Here is a 24,546-nt window from a genome sequence, read left to right on the forward strand (position 1 = left end):
CCTCAGCTTTTCTTTTGTCTGAGAACATCTTTACCTCTCCTTCTTCTGAAGGAAGCTTTGCTGGAAAAAGTATTCTTGGTCGGCAGTCTTTTTTTTTTTTCTTTCAGCACTTTGAGTATATCATCCTGTTTCTCTCTCCAAGTTAAAAATTTTGGCTTAGAAAGCCACTAATATCCTGTGGGGTTCCTTTGTAAGTGACAAGCATCTTTTCTCTTGCTGCTCTCAGTATTCTCTCTTTGTGTCCTAATTTTGAACACTGTATTATAATGTGTCTTTGAGAAGATATCTTTGCATTGAATTGTTTAGCGATCTGTGAGCTTCATGAACTTAGATGTCCAAATCTCTCTCCACTTTGGAAAGTTTTTAGCCATTATATCTTTAAAAAAACTTTCTGCTCTTTCTTCCTCTCTTTTTCTCTGGACTTCCAATTTATTTATTTCTTTATATGAGAGAGCACGGCAGTGAGTGAGCATGAGCAGGGGTCAGGGAGCAGAGGGAGAGGGAGCAGCAAACTCCCCGCTGAGCAGGGAGCCTGACATGGGGCTTGATCCCAGGACCGTGGGGTAATGACCTGAGCCAAAGGCAGATGCTTAACATACTGAGCCACCCAGGAGCCCCCATATACATCATTTATTTCTCTTAATGGCGTCCCATACATTCTGCATGCTTTCTTCATTCTTTTTCACTCTCTTTTTATTCCACTGATTGGATAATTTCAAATGATTTATCATTGAGTATACTGATTCTTCTGTGAGTCTGTTGCTGAAGGTATTGAATTTGTCATTTCAGCCACTTCTTAAGCTCCCAAATTTCTGTTTCATTCTTTTTTATATTTTTCATCTCTGTGGTGTTCTCATTTTGTTCTTGTATTGTTTTCCTGATTTTATTAAGTTGTTTATCTGTGTTTTCTTATAGCTGACTGTAACAGTTTTTAAAAAGGTTTTGTAAGGCAATTTCTTTTTTTTAATATATTTTTTGATTTATTTATTTGAAAGAGACAGCAAGAGTGGGAGACGGAACACAAGCAGGGGGAGTGAGAGAGGGAGAAGCAGACTTCCAACTGAGCAGGGAGCCCGATGTGGGACTCAATCCCAGGACCCTGGGATCATGACCTGAGCTGAAGGCAGATGCTTGACGATGGAGCCACCCAGGCGCCCCTGTAAGGCAATTTCTTTATCTTCATTTTGAGGAGGTCAGTTACTGGAAGTTTATTGTGATCTTTTTGTGGTGTCATGTCTCCTTGTTTCTTTGTTTTGTTTTGTTTTTTAATAGTTTTAATTTAAATTCCAGTTAGTTAACATACAGTGTAATATTAGTTTCAGGTGTCCAATTTAGTGATTCAGCACTTCCATACAACACCTGGTGCTCATCACAACAAGTATACTCCTTAATTCCCATCACCTCTTTAAACCACCCTCCCCACCTCCCCTCTGGTAACCATCAGTTTGTTCTCTGTAGTTAAGAATCTGTTTCTTGGGGCACCTGGGTGGCTCAGTTGGTTAAGTGTCTGCCTTTGGCTTAGTTCATGATCTTAGGGTCCTGGGATCGAGCCCATGTCAGGCTCTCTGCTCAGCAGTGAGTCTGCTTCTCCCTCTCCCTCTGTGATTTCTCTTGTTTTCGCGGTCTCTGAAAAAAAAAATCTTAAAAAAAAAGGAATCTGTTTCTTGGTTTGCCTCTCTCTTTTTTCCCCCAGTGATTGTTGTTTTGTTACTTAAATTCCACATATGAGTGAAATCATATGGTATTTGTCTTTCTCTGACTTAGCATAATACTCTCCATCCATCCATGTCATTGCAAATGGCAAGATTTCATTCTTTTTTTATGGATGAAAATATTCCATTATATACATATACCACATTTCTTTATCCATTCATGAGTCAGTGGGCATTTGGGCTCTTTCCATAATTTGGCTATTGGTAATGCTGCTGTAGACATCAGTGTGCATGTGTCCCTTCGAATGAGTATTTTTGTATACTTTGGGCAAATACCCAGTAGTGCAGTTGCTGGGTCATAGGGTAGCTCTATTTTTAACTTCTTGAGGAACTTCCATGCTGTTCTCCAGAGTGGCTGCACCAGCTTGCATTCCCACCAACAGTGTAAGAAGGTTCCCCTTTCTCTGCATCCCCGCCAACATCTGTTGTTTCCTGTGTTAATTTTAGCCATTCTGACAGGTTCGTGAGGTGATATCTCAGTGTAGTTTTGATTTGTATTTCCCCGATGATGGCTGATACTGAGCATCTTTTCATGTGTCTGTTGGTCATCTGGATGTTTTCTTTGGAAAAACGTCTATTCGTATCCTTTGCCCATTTTTCAGTAATTTCCTTGTTTCTTTGTGATTGCTGTAGTTATCTGTGTTTTTGAAGAAGCAGTCACTTCTTCCACATCTTATGGACTGACTTCAGAAGGGGAGACCTTCACCTGGAGATGGGGCACATCGGAGTGTGCTGTGAACCTGGGTCTAGTGGTGCAGGGGTTTGTGGCAACTCTGGGCTAGGGGGTATGCGGTAACTTGTCAGCTCAAGCAGCAGGTTTCCACTACATCAACAACTGATACCCTTGGTTAGAGGTAGATGGGGTCCTCAGTTTCTACAGGGGCTGTTGAGGTCCTCAGTGGCACCTCGAGGTACAATCTGTAGGTACCAGGGCAGGCAGTGTTGGGGCCTGGAGTTGGTTGGCTGTGGGGGGTGGCTGCGGGGGCCTGTGTGGGTAGGGTCAGTGGCAGATACATGTGCAGTGACAAGGCCAGGGGTTCAGCAGCAGGGTGTGGAGCCAAGTCTAGAGAACTGGCTGTCAGTATTTCCTTGTGAGTCTGCAGGGGCTAGCCGCTTTGGGTGCCCGTATCAGGTCAAGGCCAGCAGCTATAGGAGTCTGTCTTAAGTATGCATGATGGTGCAGGCTGACGACAGGAGTCACAGGGCCTGCTCTGGGGGCCGGAGTAGCTTCAGGGACCTGGACCGTCACTGTACACTTGTGTGGCTTCTGGGGCTTGCTGCAAGCACACACAGGATGTTGGAGGCCTTTGATAGGTTGGGGCCGGCAGCTCGCAGGTGCACAGCTGGGGGGTCTAGCTGCGTGTATGTCGAGCTGTGCAGGCCAATGACTGGAGTCAGAGCCGTATGTTTCCTTTTATTGATTTTCACACGTTACAGACGTTTGTTTGTTTGTTTGTTTAGATAGGTAGGCAGGTTAGTTTTTTGTAAGCCACTGCACACAGGCAGCTATGGGGTCCTTAAGTGCTGGCTTGCACATGTGTGGCTGCAAGGGTTAGCCATGGGTACTTGCACAGAGGTGAAGATCTGCTGCAGGGGCCTAGGCTGGCGGTTGTTTTACGGTAGCCAGAGCTAGCTGCCAGGTCAGATCCTGGTCTCCAGCGGGAAGGTGGGCCAGGAAGCAAGAAAGGACTGCAGGCAGTTGTCTGTGAATGTGAAAACCTGTGGATGAAAATCTCCGAGGCAGGATCTGGAGGGACCCATTGTAGCTGTGGCAGCTGTTGGTTTTCTCAGTGGTGAAAGCTTGCTGATGTACTCTATGGAAAAGTCTGCTGGTATTGTCCGAGATGAGGTCCTCATGATGCGAGCTGATGGGGTCCGTAGTACCCACAAGGCCTGTTGTCCTCAGAGGTGAGGACTGCTGGGCTCCTCTGCAGAGCAGGCCACTGGGAACTGTCGCTTCTACTGCATGGCTGCTCTTGGTTGGCCTGCCCCTTTCCTTGTTCTAGCTCTCTCTGTTCATGTCAGCTTTGCTGGTCTCTGGGCAGAGTAACAATGGCACGGGTCCTCTGAAAGGCTGGGGAAGCTAGTGTTCACCTCCCTTTCCTTTTCCTTGCAAAGAGAACTCTGTCCCACGGGAAAGTTCCTCTTGGCACTGAGCAGTGCTGGCCTGGGGGACGGGATGATGTGAGCAAAATGAAACTTTCTTCTTCCCATTTTTGTGCAGTTATTCTCAGGCTTTTTCGGCCACTCTGTTGCTGAAGCCTTTTAAGTTAACTCCTGAGCTCTCCTACAGCTATTTTCATGGGGAGCTGTCTTAACTGTTCCATCTTGGGGAAGGAGACTGGGGTCTCTTACTCTGCCATCTTAGTGATGTCACTGTGTTATATTTTTACCACAATTTTAAAATTAAAAAAAAAAACCCAACTTTGGAGAAGAAAAACATTTTATGTACAGAGAATTATTCAATGTGCAACATCTGGAATTCAGACTTCTCTTGCTCAATATTGTGTTTCTAAGGTTTATTCTCACTTGTTCATATTCATTGCTGTATCATGTGTCATTATATGAATACATGAGGTTGTTTTGTTGTTGTCCATTCTGCCGTTGATGGACATTTTTGTTTGGGGGCTATTATAAATAACGTGGCTATGAATTCTTGTATGTCCTTTCTGATGTATGCATGTATGTTTTTCTATGATACATATATCTTGGAGTAGGATTGCTGAGTTACTGGATATGTAAATGTGCACTTCAGTAGATACTGCCAAACAGTTTTCCGTGGTCCTTTTACTAACTTACATTCCACCAGCAGTATACAAAAGTTCTAGTTGCTTTAAGAGGAGGTATGTAAAGCTCTTACATGTTTAATAAATACATGGTAGCTTTTTTTGTTTTGTTTTTGTGAAGATGATTCCCAGGTAGCTTACTTAGGGCCTGGGGTGGTTCCATCCACCACTGTAGGGAATGCAGGAAGGAGAGCTGGCATAAAGTGGAGAAGGATGGGGGAAGGAGCTTACTTGGGCACATGTGTATTTAATGGAGATTTAGTTTAAAGCACTAAACTAAAGTTGGTTATGCCGTCAGGGATGCCTCACTTAGTTATAGAGATTTGGGAATCATCTTAGTTGATCCAAATTCAAGCCTTTGAGTATGATCTTAGGTGAAATTTAAAGTGGGGGCAGAAGAGAGCATGTGGAGTGTTTTAGTTTACTAGGGCTGTCATAACAAAATGCAACAGATTGGGTGGCTTGAACAAAATATATTCCCTCACATTTCTGGAGGGTAGATATCCAAGATCAAGGTATCATCAGGTTTGGTTTCTTTTGAGCCCTCTTCTCTGCTTCCCGATGGGACACCTCCGTTTGTCTTTGCATGGTCTTTCCTCTGTTTGTCTGCATGTCTCTGTCCAAATTTCCTCTTATAAGGGAGTCATTATCAGATTAGAGCCTCCCATAAAGACCTCCTTGTAACATAATTACCTCTTTAAAGACCTTATCGTCAAATATGGTTATATTCTGAGGTACTGGGCATTAGGGCTTCAACATATGACTGGGGGGCAGAGCACACAATTCGGCCCATAACACAGAATGAGAGACAGTAGAACAGATAGAGGGTATAGATTTCAATAAGGAACTTAAGAGGACTGACCAGAGAGGTAAGAAGAAAACAGTCTGTGAAAATGACGGGAGAGTTTCAGGGAAGGATATTCAACCACAGTCCTGCCAGATTCCATTTCTAATCACTGATACCAAATTGTTTTATTCTCCTATATACTTTCTTTTTCTAAAATGGAGGCTTTTAATAGAAATGCTGAAGTAAATGTTTAATAGGGTTTGCCTTACCATATTCACTTGCAAAATGGTTATGAATCAGAGTCCATTATATAAAGTTTTTGATGCCAGAAAATACTATTTTCTTGTTAGGTTTTCAAATCTGCAAGAGAATGGCCTTGAAATATATATTTTTCAAATAGATAAGACCTCAAGAGTAATCAGATTAGAAATCATGGTTTATTATTTAAAGCTTTCTGCCACAACTCTTTATCATTTCTAAAGTCTAACTGCATGGTAATTTTGAATGCTCAAAATATTATAAGGGAGGTTTAAGGATCATAATGATAAATTCTGTGAAATCACTCGGCCTTGTCCTTCATTGGTTCTCCAATATCCAGTTGGTCAGCAGATCCCCTTAGCTCTGCTTCATACTTCATGTCTTTTTACTTCTTCGCATCTTTGCTGCTACCAGCCTGTCCAAGCTGCCCTCATCTTCAGTGTGGACTACCACAGGAGCTTTTTCACTGGGTTTCCTGCTTCCATTCCTGCCCCTTTTAGAGAAATATTGGGGAAAAAAAGAAGGAAGGGAGGAAGGAAGGAAGAAAGGGAGGGAGGGAGGAAGGAAGGAAGGAAGGAAGGAAAGGCAGGAAGGCAGGCAGGAAGGAAGGAAAGGCAGGCCAGACTATAGCACCCCCTAATTGAAGTCTCTAGCAGCATCTCATTACACTCGGAATCACATCCACTCTCTAGGATACCCTAAAAAGATCTACATGAGGAAGACCCTGCCCACTGGCCGGCCCTCAGCATACTAGCCTGCTTTCCGCTTCCTGAACCCACCAAGTTGGTGGCTGCCTCAGGGCCTTAGCTTGCTTCACTTGCCCCTCCTCTGGTTTTCACATGACTCCTTCAGTCTCAACTCAAATGTTGCCTTGGCAGAGAGGACTTCCCTCACGCCACAGCTAAAATTGCTCTTTCTTCCTTTTATATTCCAGCATGTGTTAACCTTAAAAAGAAACTGCCAGTTATTTTCACCAGCAAAAGATGTTTTTTTCGGGGGGAATAGCCAAGAATTGCCGTATGCGGCCAGGTAAACTATGTCAAAACCATAGGGAAGCCCGGAGAACAGAGAAGTCTTTCACAGAAAGAAATGGCAAATGGGAACTTGGGAAGGCTGTGATAAACCAGGAGTTGGGAGTACGACGGCTCCTCATTGGCTGGGCTGTGGTGGGCGGGATCGGGTGGTGGTGTGGGAGGAAAACCTTTCCTCTTTCCCGCTGGGGTGGTAAAGTGTATCCACCTGCAAGGTCCGTCTCTTCCTCTTGAATTTGCATTTGAGGAAGAGTGATGGGGCAGAAGAGCTACTCCTGCTGAACCTCCTGACCCCATTTTAGTGAGGTTTCCCTTTATTGATTTTCACACGTTACAGACGTTTGTTTGTTTGTTTGTTTAGATAGGTAGGTAGGTTAGTTTTTTGTAAGCCACTGCCGAACTGTTTTTTCAAAGGGGATGTACCATTTTGCATTCTCACCATCAGTGGTTGCTCCACATCCAACATTTGGTGGTGGTAGTGTTTTGGAATTTTGTAGTTGTAGTTAGTAGTTAGTATAGGTGCATAATGGTATCTCATTGTTTTAATTTGTAGTTCCCTGATGACGGATGACATTGACTATCTTTGTGTATGCTTATATGCCTTCTGTACATCTTCTTTTAAGAGCTATTTGTTCAGATTTTTCCCCCAGCTTTTAATTAGGTTTATTTTCCTATTGTTGATTTTTAGGAGTTCTTTGTGTATTTTGGGTAATAGTTCTTTATCATAAAATATGTCTTTTGCAAATATTTTCTCCCAGTCTGTGGCTTGTCCTCTCATTCTCTTGACACTTTATTTTTTCCAATGTATTTATCACTAACTAAATTAATCTTATTATTGTTTATCTCCTCCCACTACAATGTAAGGTCCACAAACCACCTGTCTATGTTGTTCTCTGCTATATTTCCAGCGGCATAGCCTGGTGCCTGGTATTTTGAGTGCAGTTGGCAAATATATGTTGGTTGAATGATTGGACAACAACTTAACCTTTTCAGTTTGTTTTACTCTCTTTTTTAAGATTTTATTTATTTGTTTGAGAGAGAGAGAATGAGCAGGGGGGAGGAGCAGAGGAAGAGGGAGAAGCAGACTCCCTGCTGAGCAGGGACCCCCCCCCCCTCAGTGTAGGACTTGATCCCAGGACCCCGGGGTCATGACCTGAGCTGAAGGCAGACGCTTAACCAACTGAGCCACCTAGGCTCCCCCAACTTGTTTTATTCTTATTGAAAATGGCATTCAGCTGATTTTAAGTTCTTCCATCTTATTTGAAACCTAGTTTAAATTTTACCTAAATCTTAATCTTCAAAATTAAGGATAATAGCCACTTGCAGTAGTGTAAGGTGAATTTCTACTGTGGTTCATATGAATTGGTTTAAGATACATAATTGCTGATCTGTGCTTGCTTTGTCCTCCCAAGAGCTGGACAGATTTATTCTCCAGGAGGTAGTCATAGGACTGGACAGTGGAAACAGGAAAAAATTTATGTCAGTCTCATGAAGCCTTATGAAATGAATGCCACCTGCTAGACACTGAAAAATCTCAGTATGTTCAAATATGTATTCACAGATATGTGTGCACATGTGCACACAAACACTGAACCTTGCAAGGTAAAAAAATTACTCAAAATCTTGGTTCTTTTTGTTGTTGTTCATTGGATTTGTTAAGGATGGAAAATGACATTTTGGTTTCATACTTTTTAATTTTTTTTTATTTTTAGTAGTTTTTGGCTTTATATATTTTAGTGTTATATTATTTGCTACTACTGATCATAGCTGTTATATTTTTGTCTATCTTTGACTCAGTTTAAGCTTTTTGCCTTGAATTCTACTCTTTGAATATTTCCACTCTACTTTGTTTTTGTTTGACTATGCCAAGTCTTCTATTTTTAAGCCTTTCATTGCTTTTTAAATTGTTCTTAAAAATAACGTATATTTTACAGAGTTTTTAAAATCCTTTCAGAAAAGCTTTTAAAGGATGTTTTGGTTTTCTATCCCTGCATAACAAAGCATCTCAAAACTGGTGGCTTCAAACTGGAACCATTTATTATCTGTTGTGATTCATGGATGGTCCTTCTGCTCCATGGGTGTTCTGCCAGTACGGCAGTCATCTGGTGGCTCACCTAGACTAGCATATCTGTGGTTGCTCATTCACATGGCTACTGTGTTGGTGGGGACAGCTGGGCTCAAATGGGATGTTGGGACAATGGGGCATCAATGTCTGTCTTTCTGTCTACCTATCTGTCTGTCTCCATCTAGTCTCAGACCTCTCCTTCACCAAGTGGTCAGTTCACATGGTCTTTTTATGAGGTCTCTCCAGCAGGGTAACCGTACTTCTTATGTGGCAGCTTAGGGCTCCCAAGAGTGCTGAACTGGAAGCTGCCGGGCTTCTTTCAAGCTGAGGCATGGAACTGCCGCAGCATGAATTCTGCCTCATTCTGTTGGGAGAAGTGATGTATAGGGCCAGCCCAGATTCAGGTGACAGGTCTGTGAAGATGAGGAGGTGTGGTTTACTGAGGGCCATCTTTGGAGCCTACCTACCTCACTAGGAGAGTCTAAATCTTTCACATTTATTATGTTAGTTGATAGGATGTTGTTCCTATGGCAAAGGCTTGTTTGAATTTACTTCCCTTAGTGAATTTGATTCATGCTTTTAATTCTATTAATTTCTCTGTCAACATCAAGACAAAAAGCAGTATTTTTACCTCAGTTATGATGAATGAGTCCCTCTGCTTGGTTTTACACACATTTTATGTTTAGTTTTCTGGAATTTTAGGCCATATTATAAATTTGAATATTTTATATATTCTTTTTAAAAAGTGCTAGATGTTTCCATTCATTTGGTAACTGTATAAATAATAATTATTTAGGTCTAACTGGGTTAATTGGCCTCCAAGCATGCTGTCAGTCCAAATATGCCATTATTTCTAGGGAATTTGGGTTTATTTTTTGATAAGGTGTAATGTATCTTCAAATAATGTTTCAGGAACGCTATGAGGGTTATATAATAATATATAATCTCCAAACTTATAGTTCCTCCTGTGTTCACACGGCTTGGCTGTTCTTGGATTTCTTGGGGCACACACGGTCTTTGTTTCTCAGGAAGTCATTGTCAGCTTAAACAAAGGGGTGGGGGAAGTCCCTCATGCCAGGCTGCTTGCCTCTTGATCGGCCTGTTACAAATAAAAGGTTATGGGAACACTATGGAGGTTCCTCAAGAAGTTAAAAATAGAGCTACCCTACGACCCGAGCAATTGCACCACTAGGTATTTACCCCAAAGATACAGATGTAGTAAAAAGAAGGGGCACCTGCACCCCAGTGTTTATAGCAGCAATGTCCACAATAGGCTGTGGAAAGAGCCCACATGTCCACTGACGGAGGACTGGATAAAGAAGATGTGGTATATATATATACACAGTGGAATATTAGCCACCAGAAAGGATGAAATCTTACCATTTATATCGACATGGATGGAACTGGAGCTGAGCAAAATAAGTCAGTCAGAGAAAGACAAGTATCATATCATCTCACTGATATGAGGAATTTGAGAAACAAGACAGAGGATCATAGGGGAAGGGAGGGAAAACTGAAGGGGAAGAAATCAGAGAGGGAGACAAACCATGAGAGACTCTTAACTCTGGGAAACAAACTGAGGGTTGCTGGAGGGGAGGTGGGTAGGGGGTATGGGCCAACTGGGTGGTGGGCATTTAGGAGGGCATGTGATGTGCCAACTGGGTGGTGGGCATTTAGGAGGGCATGTGATGTGCCAACTGGGTGGTGGGCATTTAGGAGGGCATGTGATGTGATGAGCAGAGTGTTACATGCAACTGATGAATCACCTAACTCTGCATCTGAAACTGATGATGTACTTTATGTTGGACGATTGAATTTAAATAAAAAAATAAAAAATAAAAGGTTATGGGAAGATTTTCTGTTAGAAGCATTCAGTTATTCTACGACTTGAAAGCCAAAACTAGGTTAAAAATCTGGCAGTAACATTTTTATGCTTAATTTTTTAAGTGCTTAACTTCATTTTCATTTGTGGACGTGGGTGCTTAAACAACAGAAATTTTTTTTTTTGCACAGTACTGGAGGCTAGAAGTGTAAGATCAAGGTGTTGGCAGGTTTGGTTTCTTCTGAGGCTTCTTTGCTTGGTTTGTAGGTAGCCCTCCTACTGCCTCGTCACTTGGTATTTTTTCTGTGAACGCATCCCTGGTGTCTCTTCCTCTTTTTATAAGGACACCAGTCACATTGGATTAGAGCTCCAGCTTGGTGGCCTCATGTCACCATCATCACCTCTTTGTTGTTGTTGTTGAGGTATAATTGACAAATAAAATCGTAAGATACTTAAAGTGTACATTCCCCCACCAAGTTAATTAATAAATGCATCGCCTCAAGTATTTATCTTTTTTTTTTTTTTTTTGGTGAGAACATTTAAGTTCTTTTAATTTTTTCTTAATCTCATATATTTACTCCCATGCTTTTATCTTTTTGTTCTTTGGTATTAGCCTTTTTGTCTCCTTTATCTCAAGTGTAATACATTCCTTTTTTAAAAGTTTACCTCCTTTTATTTCTTAATTTTGCTATTCATACTTTTTTCTTAAAATCATATTTTTTTCTTATTTTTGTCTTTTTTTTGATTTTGTTTGTTATCCTTTCATTCTAATTTAAATTCCTATTGACTTAATTTTTTCATCTCTCTTTTCTTAGGCATCGATTCTGTCCCTTCTCTTCCCATACCCCTCATGGTTTGATTTTATAAGGGCTGGAAGGATATGTAATCCTCAGGAGGTGGTACCAATGGACAGTGTCATTCAACAAACAGGGAAGATCTGTCTCTCCTCCTCCTCCCATAGTCTCTAAATAGATTTTATATGTCTTTGTTTTGTCTTGAGCCCTAAAATTACAACTTGGGGTATATTGATTAAACCATTTCCCAGGATAGTGATGATTTGCTTGCTTTCTACAGATGGCACATGTGAACTTTTGGATTGGCTTTTGGACGGCACATACCACCTATGTGGGAAGCTGATTTGTTCTGAAACCTATATGGTCTGTAACATGGATTTTGTTACTCAGACAGATGCATGTAATAGCTCTGCTGTGGAACAGATGAGCTGTTTCAGAACCTTTCTTGAGGCTTTTTTCCTAGCTCAGAAAAGGCAAAAATATCTACCCCTCATAGATATTGTATTAGTAGTGCATATAAAATATTCTGCATTGTGCCTGGTATGGTAGTCACTCAGATGTGGGACAAGCCAGGCCAGCCATATGTCATCCAGAGGAAAATAAGTGAGTGTGTAGATTATTTCTGGAGTGGGTCTCCCCTAGCAAAGCCCAGAGTTTGAGGGAACTATGGGATGTTAAGAGTCTTGCTGGGAAGGTCACATGGCTCTGGGTTCATGTCTAGGCTTCTGGCCTTTCTCCACTTCGGCTGTCTGTAATGCCCACATACTAAGGTAAGCATGGTTTTAACAATTTGGGGTTGGTGGTATAGAGGAAAGAATCCCTTTACTACAGAGATTCAGCTCGTAAGACATAACTTGATTTTCAGGAATATACAGTGTGAGAAAAATGCCTGTTAAAAATCAAGGATTTTTATCTGTAGTTTGGTCCATCTTCCTCAGCTGGGTTTTGGGATGATTGTCTCACTGTGAGGGCCTCCTGAGCTGAACTTTTTAAGCTCAGGGATTTTATCTCACGGACTGGCAAATCTCTGCTTGAGGCTCCCACCATCTGACCTGGCCCCTTAGGGACGTCTGCCTCTTGTCCAGTGCCAGAATCCTTGGGAAGAGGAGTCCATTCCATTTACTGCCATAGGCTCTGAATCTCTCAGGATGTGATGGGGGTAGGTGGTGTGTGTGGCATGGAGAGAAGAGCTGTTTCTGGTCTCTGGCTTCCCAGGACTCCCTGTAGGATCACCTGACCACTGACTTTCTGTGCTTTGTTCCTGTAGACCACTGGTTCCTAAGCTTGGTTGCATACTAGGATCACCTGGGCCTGGATCCCACCCCCATGGATTCTGTTTTAATTCATCTGGGGAGTGGCCTGGACATCTGTTTTTGTTTTTTGGGTTTTTTTTTTTTTTTTTTTTTAAAGCTCTTCAGATGAATCTGATGTGCAGCCCAGCTTGATTTGTACCGTACTGCTTTCATGCTTCCCTGGTCAGATCCTGCCTGTGGCTTGAACCCCTTGTTTGCTTCGTTTATCCCCCTCATGATATTTCCTGCAGACCTTCATCGTGTTGGGGGCTCAGAGGGAGGCAGACAGGAGGGCCCTCCAGCCCCGTGCTGGCTTGAGCAGCTCTGTCAGCATCTGTTTCACAGATTGCCCTTTGATTCTAGAAAGGCGTTCTAGAAAGTTTGTAAGCCATTGGGGCCCAAGTCACCCTTTGTGTGTCAGAGCAGAGCTACTAGGACTGCTTTCTGAAGAGAGCTTGCCTGTACTTTGTTCTGCCTTCTTGTGGCTAACCAACTTAATTTTCAAAATGCGTCACAATCCTTGCCTCTTAATTAACTGTAAAGCAAAAAATCTTCCCGTAATCGACTGTGCATTAGTAACTGCATTTGAGTTTCTTGCAGATTTTCACATCAAATTTAAAAATTTCCAGTTCTCAAAAGCTTAGTTCTAGAATGAACAATCCTGGAGGTAGCCTATCATCTATCTCTAGTTCTCTGCCATGCCTTTTTGCATTTTTTGTGTGTGAGGTTGGGGGCTGCTGAACACTTTCTTCAAGATAGTTGATGCGGCAGGTGAATCAGATGAAGCTGAATAAAAGGAGCAGGGGCTGAGTCCCCGTTCTTCCCACCCACCACCACCCCCCCTCGCCCCAGCCCCACTCCCAAATCCTTCACCTTACTTTCACACACAGAAACCAGGTCAGTCATGACTGCCTTATTTCTCCGTTGAGTCAAGGTAGCCCATCAGAGCTTCCCACTTAGACCTCACTGTTGTGGCCACTTGGTTATATTTTTTCTTGGACTGTGATTGTGGCTTTTATTATGGGATGTTATTTAAAAAAAAAAAAAAGGTAGTTCTTTGGAAGTTGTGAACTGTAAAAAAAAAAAAAATCCAGGGATGTTGTTTGCAATACTAGCCCCTTCAGAGACTCTGCTGCTGAGCATGTATGGGAGAGATCTTTCTCAGCCTGGTGTATTAGGAAGTGTATTCCTCCTCAGCTGCTGATTCCCATTATGCCATGGACACTCCAGTCCTTGTAATTGCTCAGACTTCCCTTCCTGCCAAGCAGATAGGAAGCTCTGTGTCAAATCTTTGGCTGCCTTGAAGAAATGTCTAGTGCATGAGAGAATGTAATTTTGTGCACTAACTTTACGTCAACTCTATTTCTTTTCTTAAAATTATTATCAATTTGGCTTAATTTCTTCATTCAGTTTTTTCTTTTCTTGTAAAATACGCATCCTTGTTAGCCCTATCATCCTTTTGAGAATGAGCTCATGTACCAATAAGTAAATAAATATTTTAAGAAACTGCCCTTTTGATATATTCTTCCTACCTCAGTGTTAGCTCTTGACTTTGCTCTCTTCCCTAGGTCTTCTGACTGGTCCTACTGCCTTGGTCCGCCTCCTGTCTGCAGCCCCTCATCTGCGGGGTTGAGCCTAGCAGCTCAGGGTGGATGGGCTCTATTAGCAGGAACTGCCTCCATTTCCCAGCCAATATCCTGTGGCTCAAGCCCCTCCCACTCCCCTGTACTTCTGTAGCTCCATTTTGTTTTGGTTTTGTGTGTGTGTGTGTGTGTGTGTGTGTGTGTGTGTGTGTGTGTGTGTGTGTTTGCTGCTGGGCCTTTGCTCTCCATTTCCACTGATCTGAAGCCCATCTCCCTGCTTTCTCTGCTGAGTCAGTTTCTTCTATGAACCCTTTGCTGATCCCCTCTAGGCAGAGTCCACTGCTTCCTGGATGTCACTTCCTCCCCTGGTGCACATGTCTGGTTGACTAACCAGGCTGTGGCTCGCCTGGAGGCACCTTTGTGCAAATTAGAAAAAGGCACCCGCCCCTTCCTCAAGTCACTTTCTAGAATTTCAACTGTTGGAAAACTGTCTTTTTAATAAATAGCAGTCTAAGATGTTTCACCTGGAAATGGCAGCCTGCGAGGATTGTGCTGCACTGAACTGCACAGTTGAACTTGATGGCCCTTTTGTGAATCATCCAGATTCCCCTCAGCACTGTTTGACCAGAGCAGGCCCTCTGCAGCCATTTGCTAAAGAAAAGAAAGAGTGAAAGTACAAGTACATGCCATGTTTTTATCACAAAAGATAGTAGGAAAGGCCCTGAACATTATGAATATATTCAGAGACATATTTATTTTTTACATTTCAGTGTTTCTGAAATCAGCAGGTATCTTAAAGTCACTGTATCATGGTGGTTCAGAGCACAGATCCTGGGCCAGACTGCCTGGGTCTGAATCCCAGTTCTACCACATAGACAATATGCTGTGACTTTGGGCACTCTGCGTCACCTCTCTGTGCCTCAGTTTACTGATCTGTTAAATAGGGATGATAACCGTAGTTCCTACTTCATGGGGCGATTGGGAGAATTAAAGGAATTACTGTATGTACAGTGCTTAGAATATAGGTGCCAAGCACCTCATAGTGAGAGATATGTGTTACCTATTATCATTATTATTAAAGTCTGTGCACACACTTAATACACTGTTCTTTCTTTTTAACCCTGAGAAACTCTTTAATTCATGGTGTATAGCTTCTATTGATAGTGTCTCATTTTGGTGGGCGGCTGCCTGGCCCCAGGCTTATAAGCACTGTGGTCAAACACCTGCCGCGGGTCCTGCCCTTCCCACACCAGTTTTCTGATTGCTGCAAGAGATACATAGCACACACACAGGAAACAGCAGGCTTTGTTGTCTCTTCTTAATAGGGCAGAAGAGAAAGGGGGGGAAACCAGGGCCCTTTATAGACAAGGCTTGGAAATCAGAGAGAATTGGGTTTGAAGAGTGATTTTAATGTAAAATCTTTATCTAATTGCAGAGCAACTTTCCTTTGATGATTTTCAAGAAAGCTGTGCTGTGAAGTGGCAAAGGTAATGAAATGTTCTGGGGCCATGTTCCCCATTAGAACCCGCCAGAGTATTCTCAAGTTAGACAATAGATGTAAGTTTTCCCTCAGCAATTGTGAGTTTTTCCTGGTCTCTCGTGTCCGCCTGTGACTGTAACTTCACATGAGAGATGGGGTGGCCATTCTCTGCATTGTTTCAGGACACTTTTCCCCCCCATGCCTCCTGCCAACTTTAGAAACTGCAGCCTTGTGGGGAAGTTCTATGTGAGTCACGCTCAGTGCCCCACCCTCCTGAACTGTCCTTCACATTAAGCAAGATCTGGTTCATGCATTTTTTGTTTGGAGATGCTCTGACCATTTTCATTATGAGACAGAATGGCTTTTCCCAGATCACATTGCTGTAATTGACTTACATGCAACTTTGATAAATATTCTTACATGCCACCCAGCACCGTCAAAACTGTCACAGCAATCCTACTACATGTGTCTGGGGTTTCAGCGGCCTTCTCTTAGTTGAATAAAACTGGGTATAAGTAAATTAATACAAGGATCATCTATAGCTTCACCCTCCCTAATTTGATATGTTGATGAAAATCCTTTCCATACATAAACCTCAGTTTGATGTTATTTTTGTGTGGAACTGGTAAACTTTAGCCCTGTCTGAGGGTGTATTTAGTTCTCAGTTCCCAGAAAGAATATCCACATGAGGAACTTTGTGAAGAAGAACAGGCCTTCTTATGGATTCATGTCCCTACAGGTGTCAGAAATGATAAGCAGACTGTAGTTCTTACGCTCTGTATTCTAGAAGGTAAAGGAGGGGATGGTGAGAATATATAGATACCTTGACTCAAAGGTCCAGCTGGCGGAGGACCTAGTATTATGCCCAGTTCTCTTGCACGGCGATGCCTTGGACCCCTGTATGTGCCATCAAAGGTTTTGTCCTAAAGAAGCACATAAAATCGAAGGTTAAATCTTCAAATGGGGACATAAACACTTCATCTTTCCCTTTATATAAACTGGGATTTCTGTCTCCGTCTAGAATCTCATTTCTTTTTGGAGAAATACCAACAAAGACAGAGGAATTTACCTAAATCTCACGGAGGGTGAGGGTGCCCCGATGCAGAGTTCGTGGTCAAAGCAAACTGGAAGCCTACAGAAAGAATCTGACTCATAGGCATTTTGTTGGGGTTTTTTTGTTTTTTTGTTTTTTTTTTTTTTTTTTTTTTAGTTGGTTGTCAACATTTAGAATTAGAACAGTTTCCCATAAAAGACCTCTTGAAATACTGGAAGATCCGTTCAGATTTGGCCCACATTAACCATGGTCAGCTGGAGCCGGGTTGAAGCTGTCCCTTGGCTGGGCCATGCACTCCTCACTTTTCAGTGTCTGCTCTCATTTATGCGACTTGTGTGGTCCTGTGGGCATTTGAATGGTGACCCGGATCGAAGCCAGTGTCCTACTCTGTTTTATGGCCGGGTATCTCACGGCTTCACAGAAAGGCCCTGGCCAGGTGTGAGCAGTGGTTACATGGCCGCCGGGAAGGAGGCTCATGGGGTGCCATTGAGGCCCAGGTGCTGCTCCAAGCCCCACCCAGGCCTTCAGGAGACAGGAGTTAAGGCCAGGGTGGGTGTGGTGTGCTGACTCGGCTGAGCTGGCTCCTCTCCATCTCTTCATTCATCCTGAAAGTCATGACCACAGTTTCCTCATCCAGGGGGTGGGACATTTTTCCAAAATATGAAAGAAAGCAGCCAGTGACCACGCCGGCCCATTCGTAGGCTCATCAGACCAACTATTGCTACAAAAGGATAAGCTTCCTGTTTACCAGCCGGCGTGAGACAAAGTGGTTGTGCTTCCTGGCCACGCAGGACTTGGCACACAGGCTGGGTTCTGTCCGAAAAGACAGCAGGGCTGAATGCTTGCTCTGTGCTCAGCCATCGCCCCCACGGCCTGGGTCCTGGATGTGGGCCACTCTCGGGAGGGCACTTTTGCTTTGGCTCCAGAACCAGGCCTGGCTTTCTGAAAGGAAGCAAACAGGGAAGGTGGCCTCGCCTCCTGCCTGGCTTCCTCTGTAGCTTTCCTTTCTCTGTGGGGCCGCATCCAGGCAAAGGCCCTAGGCAGAAACCTGAATGTAACAATAAATTCATGTCTTTTTTGTTTTCAAGTCTCCAGGAAGCAAAATGCCATGGTCTCTGGGGAAACTGGTCTTTTATTCCAGCGTGGTGGCCAGTGGGACCTGCACCCTTACATATTACCTGATACAAAGTAAGTATCCAGCAAACCAAGCCGCCCCAGGCAGGCTTCCTCCCAGTCTCGCACCCCTGCTCCTCCATCAAAGGCAATACTTCAGATGCTTTCAGCAGATTAGAGAGAGGAGGAGAGGCTGTTTTTAGCAGCCGGCACACCATTCCCGTGGGCTCTAGCTTCCTGCTCATCCTCTGACCCTAGTTTCTCCTGGAGCTCCACGTGCATGTGAAAGGACCAGGCTTCGTTTGCCTCAGAAGCCTTGTAAAAAGCAAGAGGGGCTTTCACTCCAGTGCGCACACACGAGAGATCCCTTCAGATTTCTGAGATGATATAAAGAAGAGAGGGAAGGGGAGTACCAGATGGTTCACAGGTGGGGAAAACTGGCTGTTTCTCAAGTGTTGTCAGCCTGTTTGCCCTGCCGTTCTCTGCTCTTGACTGAGTGGAGGAGGGGACCTTGAGCAAGGGACTGTGGTGAGAGCAGAAAATAAAAGCAGAGTCCAGGATGCAAAATCCGGACAGAAGCCGCTTCCAGCCCCACTGCACCCAGATTTGAATTTGTAAAGATGGGCCACAATTACTGTGGGCAGCCAAGACTTTTAAGGTCATTTCAATGCTATTGGTTGCAAAGCAGCAGCAGTTTTTTTCTAGACTGACTTTCTTTGAAGATCCTTTATGCCTGCCCAGCTTGGCTTCTCACCCTGACTCTGTGCCATTTTCACTTCCTGCCAGGATGTGCGTATCACCAGCAGACCGGCAAAGAGAGCTCAGTGGCCTCTGCGTACATTCTTCCCCACCTTCCTTCGGAGTTGGCCCACAGGTCCCTGAGTCTTGAGGTGGCCTGAGATGTGCACTGTCAGGGATAATTCAGACTGGAACACCTCCGTCTCCTCTCCCCTCTGCCTAAGGGATGGGGACAGGGCACAACTCCATTCTGTGGGTCCGGAGACTGCCAGCCTTCCCCTCCCCCCTGAGGAGGCTGGGGTCGTCCGGTAGAGACAGCTGAATCTCTGCACTGGCTATGTGGCCTCGTTGGGGGGTCTCTCACCTCAGTTATCTGTGTGATGAGGGGTAATATCAGTTACCTGTGCATGAGGTTGTTTTATAATAAAGCTCACAACCTGTGAGGTACTGAGAATTATGAGATGTATGAAATATTGAGAACAGTGTCTAACCATGGAAATCTGGACCCAGCTTCTGCTCCTCCTTTCCCTGTCTTGGCTGGCACCCGTTCACACCTGCAAGCCCCTGCAAGCCCACTGCTGGGAAGCAGCCCAGGAGGAGCCTTCTCCCTGGCATCTCTACGCTCAGGCTGTCTTTCCCTTCTATCACTGGGATGGGGCCTGCAGCAGGGAAGCTCTTGCTTGTGGCCTAACTGCAAGCCCTACTTGGGAAGCCTACCCTACAAGGGCAGCTTGTCTACTTTCCACCTTCAAAGAGATGCTTCCTGGAGTTACTAGTAGCTTTTGGGCCAAGAGGTGTATGTACCTGAGACAGAGAAGTTTAAAAGCTTTACCTACAGGAAATGTTGCCTTAAATCTAAAAACTTTGACAAGTGAGCATTTTCAGTGTCTGTTTCTTGGCCCTGGGGGTTTTTGTTGTTGTTGAAGTTGTGGTCTGTCTGATTTTATGCTGGTTTATCAGGACCTTCATCTGAGTGGAGGGAACAGTGTTTAGAAGTCCAGAGTCATGGGTTTGGGCCCGAGCTCTGCCTCAGACTAGCCGTGTCACTTTGAGCAAGTCATGGAGTCATAGGGCTTTAGAACTGAAAGGAAAGCTAGAGAAGATCCAACCCCTTAGATGAAGAAATGAGGCGGGAAATGAGAGATGGAGAAACTGAGGCACAGAAAGATCAAGTACCTCGCTCACGAGGTACTTATCTGCCACGTTCCCGCAGGTACTGACTTTCTCCCAAATGGATAGCTTACAGTTAACCGTCCCTAATTATTTTTCCATCCAGAAATTTCACACTTGTTTCTGTTTCCATGCTGTACATGAATTGTATCCTCTAACTTTCTACAGAGAGTCTGTCTGACCAAGTTTCAAACAGAAAAGTAAATGTAACAACTGTCTTTCTCCTTTAGAGGCTTTTTCCAAGGCTTCCTATTACCAGCAGGCATTGGAACAGCTGCATGGCCACCCCGAGGCCCTGGAAGCCCTGGGCACTCCCCTCAATGTCCACTATCTCCGCCTCACCGACAAGTACAACTTCGTGGACATTGCCGAAGCCCAGGTAACGTGCTTCCCTTGCAGCCCACGGGCTGGGTGCCTGCGGAAGTCGGGGAGAGGGCTGCCTTCATCCAGGGAGAGTCTTGGAAGGAGCTGGAGTAAGGATTCGGGATGAGAAAATCCACTAAGTAAAGCTGCGACTAGGCATTACTGAGCACCTTCTATAAAAGCAATACGGATAAATTTATTCTCATATATTTGTCTTCCTTTCTGAGGAATCAGTGTGGCGGGGAAGGCGGTGTTCTGGCTCGGGTCACCATCTTGAACTGCCGGTTGTAGGGAAGTGACCATGGTGGGGGGCAACAGCTTCAGCTTTGAACTTGAAGCGCATCTGCAGCCAGTCAGGGCTCGTTCAAGTGTGAGCAACCCTTTAAACTGTAGTTTTCTCATTTACTTGCATTGCTTCCATGGGATGTCAGTCCCATTTTCTCAGTTTTGTCTTGTCTTTTCTAGTTCAGCTGATAAACTCACCTGAATACGAAACGCTCTTACTCTTCTGTTTAACAAACACGTTTTGAGTGCGTGTCAAGTTAAAGGAATGATTCTGGGCTCGGTGGGGAATACAGAGGTGCCGAAGGCTTTCAAGGGCTGTAGTTTAAAACTTCCAAGGAAGGCCGGGTGAAGTAGACGCTGTAGTAGTGGCCCAGGGGGGAGCAGGTAGCAAGCTGGGATATTGGTGTAGAGAAAAGGAGTGCCAGGCTGAGGAGGAGCACGCACGTGAAGGCATGTGGCTGCGTTCCCTGCCGGTGTGAACTCGGCGGAGCTGCAGGCTGCCGGGCAAGGTGCAGGCAGAGGGCATGGGCTGTGCTGCTGGGCCGTGACATCATCGTGGGAAGTGTGCACACTTGATTCTGGGGCCAGCAGAAGCCATGAAGGACTTTAAGGATAAGAGTGAGACGCTCTGATCTAGGGTTTTTTTTTGTTGTTATTGTTGTTTTTAGTAATGTTTTTAATGGGAATAGTTTCATTGGGCTTTTTTTTCTTACAAAAGCCATTCATGCTCAAGATTTTGATAAAAATAGTTGATCTAGCTTGAAAAGAAGGTAAATGCATGCTGATTGACAGTACCCAAGGACCAGGCACAGGGAACTGCCTTTCGGAAAGCAGTGTGGCCATGCAGGTGTGTAGCGGTGAGAGCATGAACCAGAGCTGTGGCTTGGTTCTATCAGGAGAGGGGTGGGTCAGAGGTCACGCTTTAGTGCCCGACAGGGAGGAGTCGACAGATGGCAGTACCACTCCGTGAGAGGAGGAGCCCAGGAGGAGAAAAGGGAGGGGGCGGGCAGATCTAGGGTGCCCACTGCGGGCCACATGGCGTCAGGTCTTTCACACCATGTGGTATGGCTCCTCTGTGTGTCCCCATTGGCCGGATCCCCACAAGCACAAGAACCTGGAAAGGCCAAGGGTGGGGTCTGGCTGTTCACCGTGTGTCCAGCACAGAGCACAGAGCCTGGCTTTGATGCTCAGGAAGGCTGCAGGCACCTCAGCTGAAGGCTGGAGGTTGATGCAGCATCAGTTCTGTGGTCCGGTGCCCTGATGAGTGGTTGACACCATGGGGGCTGTGCTGGGGAAGCTCTGCTGGTCGGGCCCAGCTTCCCCTCTGGCCCAGCATCCTGGCCCACGCCGAGAGTGTGGTGCCGAGAGCACTTCACCCTGGGCTTCCTGCGGACCCATGGTGGTGTTGGCTGTGGTGCTAGCTTTGGGCTTCTGCTGCTTGGTGGACACGGTGGCTCTGGAGTGACAGGAGGTCAGGGTTTGCTGCCCCAGAGCCGCCTGTTACACCAGCTCTTGTTCTTCGGTTTATGGAGCACGTGCGACGTCTTCTCGGCACTCTTTACTTCCTTCCTTTACATCAGCTGTTTGTGTCTACAGCACATGCCGGTTCCTCCCACAGTCCTGTTCGTGGCTCGTGTATTTTGTCCAGAGCTAAGAAGGGCCGGTGGTTCATGAGGTAGTTGTTGTACTGAATGTATGTGCGAAATAGTTACTACCTACCCACATTTTGGTGTAGCGGACGTCCAGCTCTACTCTTTGGCAAGGCCTGGCCGGTGCAGAAGCAAGTCTGTGCAGCGCCTGGTCAGCCCCCAGAGGCGCAGCTGTCTGAAGTGCAGACATTGACCCCTCGTGTTTGCTGCTCTTCATAATCCTACCTGCTTCTGTCCTTCCCCCCACCTTTCTTTTGTTTTCTTTTAGAATGCGGAGATGCTCAGTCGGGGCTCTGTTGCTTAATTTTATTTTATTTTAATTTTTTAAAGCCTTTTTTTTTCTTTTTTCTTTTTAAGGTTTTATTTATTTGACAGAGAGAGACACAGCGAGAGAGGGAACACAAGCAGGGGGAGTGGGAGAGGGAGAAGCAGTCTTCCCGCGGAGCAGGGAGCCCGATGCGGGGCTCAATCCCAGGACCCCGGGATCATGACCTGAGCCGAAGGCAGACCCTTCACCGACTGAGCCCCCCAGGCTTAATTTTATAATCCCGAGAAGAGCTGTGGCTCTGTTCCAAAAGTGGAACCTTGAGGAACTGCCTTAGTGTGATTAGGTGACTGCTTATTCACGTGGGGTATGGAGCCACCATTCCAAAGCCTGTGTCTTCTGTAAAGTGTGTTTACATAAGTGAAAGAGGGAGAAAAAACACAAAAGTTGTGTGTATATACCAAGCAGTTCTTTCTCTTGGCGGCAGTTTGGAGCGGGTGAGATACGCCATCTTTTAGCTTATGAGAGGTCAAAGTACGTACCCCCAAATTTCCTGGTAATAGCTCCTCGTTTTAAACCGTGGATTTTTTTTTCTCTTTTATTATGAAAAGTTTCAAACAGACAGAAAAGATAAAAGAATTCACACTGTGGCACCCATGTAACTGCTACCTGGATTCTACGATCAGAGTTGATCCTTGAATGACACTGATTTGAACTGCATGGGCCCACTTAATACGCAGAGTTGTTTCCATACAGTACAGTACTGTAAATGTATTTGCTCTTCCTTATGGTTTTCTTAACATTTTTTTCCCCTAGCTTACTTTATTGTAAGAATACAGCGTAGAATACATATAACACACAAAGTATGTGTCACTCGACTGTGTATGTTATTAGTAAGGCTTCCAGTCAACAGTAGGCTATTAGTAGTTAAGTTTTGGGAGAGTCACAAGTTAGATGCAGATCTTGAAATCTTGTTCAAGGGTCAGCTGTAATATTTTACTTGATTAGCTTTATCCCATATCTGTTCATCTAGTCTAGTCATATCTCTGTCCATGAATGTATTATTTTCAAACATCCATACACTTCATTTAAGCGCATAAGTAATATATCATTAACCAAAGTTTAATATTCATTTATGGTTCTTTTTTTTTTTTGAGGTAAAACTTGCATTCAGGGAAAGGTACAGATCTGTCTTATTTGATGAATTTTAATAAATGCATACACCTGAGCAACTCGAGCTCCCATCTAGATGTAGACTGTTCGCATCGCCTCCCAGTCCCGCATGCTCTTCCCAACTGATCCTCTCATGTCCCTCAGCCCCCCTAGAGACAGCCACTTTTCTGTTATTTTTCCCCAGCCTAGTTTAGCCTGTTCTGGAACTTGAAATCATGCATTATATACTTTTGGGTAAGGTCTTGCACTTGGCGTGTCTTTGAGATCCGTATTGTTGCACATATCTGTAGTTTGTTCTTTTGTAGCCGGGGTTTTTTGAGTATCATTGTAAGTTCTCAGAGCATTGAGTTTGCACATAAGGTCCCTTTGCCAAATAGGAGGACTGCCATTGACCTCGCCAAACCATCCACAGAGGGGCAGGACATTTGGATGGAGCCAGATGGAAAATCAGGGCAATTCTACAGCTAGGCTCAGTTAGAAAACAACCGATTCTGTGAACGATCATTGGACTTCTTCGGGTTCACTCTAAAAACATCATTTTTTTCATTTCCTTAGAGGACAACAATGTACCCAATTGTATCTCCTATTTTTAACCCCCCAGTTGAAGATTCCTGTCTCTGGACCCAAGTCAGAGGGCCATCTCCATGTCATCTCATCGAGAAATGCTCCCTTTCAGAGGTATCAGCAAGGTGGGTGGGAATGGGGGAGAACTTTCTGATGGAAACAATCCTGATTCCCATTTTCATTTGTAGTGAAATGATTGCAGGAATAGGAATTTGTTTTTCAAAGCTTGAAAAGTTTCACAGCCTGGACACCAAGCCAGTGTGTTGGCTCTTAGCTCAGTGCAGACATTTTATCCAGTACAATCTACTGAATTGTCCTCTCCTTGTATTGCTGACTGGGAAGAACTTTCCAGTTACCGTGGTCTAGATCTACGATAATTGATGCTGTGTTACAGCTTCTAACACTACTGTCTCCCGATCGTTACAAATGACTAAAGTCATGGGTTCCTGTTCCAGAATTATTCATCACATTCTTTATATAAGATCTCCACCCCATTAATTGGCTTTTCTTGTCTGGTTGCCAACAGCTACATTCACTCACTTCCCCCTCCGGAGGCCTCTCT

At 44.4% G+C, this 24,546-nt stretch overlaps 1 protein-coding gene across 7 annotated transcripts in view; it reads left to right on the forward strand.

Moving 5' to 3' along the window:
* The window catches only part of COA1 (cytochrome c oxidase assembly factor 1), a 94,538-nt gene that overhangs the window by 68,287 nt on the left and 1,705 nt on the right, over positions 1 to 24,546 (forward strand). For 2 of the 7 annotated variants that reach the window (XM_028108876.2, XM_028108875.2), the window contains 4 exons: positions 15,566 to 15,617; positions 17,753 to 17,852; positions 19,916 to 20,064; positions 24,022 to 24,098. In XM_028108876.2, the coding sequence (XP_027964677.2) occupies positions 17,768 to 17,852; positions 19,916 to 20,064; positions 24,022 to 24,098 (311 nt within the window). In that variant the 5' untranslated portion in view covers positions 15,566 to 15,617; positions 17,753 to 17,767. Of the gene's footprint in view, positions 1 to 995; positions 1,193 to 3,071; positions 3,115 to 15,565; positions 15,618 to 17,752; positions 17,853 to 19,915; positions 20,065 to 24,021; positions 24,110 to 24,546 lie in introns of those variants that run through there. The other 5 variants (XM_088018487.1, XM_088018486.1, XM_028108877.2 and 2 more) reach the window with 5 other exon arrangements.

Source organism: Eumetopias jubatus, unplaced genomic scaffold (assembly GCF_037043125.1).
Source record: "Eumetopias jubatus isolate StellerSeaLion01/CBP00866 unplaced genomic scaffold, mEumJub1_p1.0 scaffold_14, whole genome shotgun sequence".
NCBI classification, from domain to species: Eukaryota; Metazoa; Chordata; class Mammalia; order Carnivora; family Otariidae; genus Eumetopias; species Eumetopias jubatus.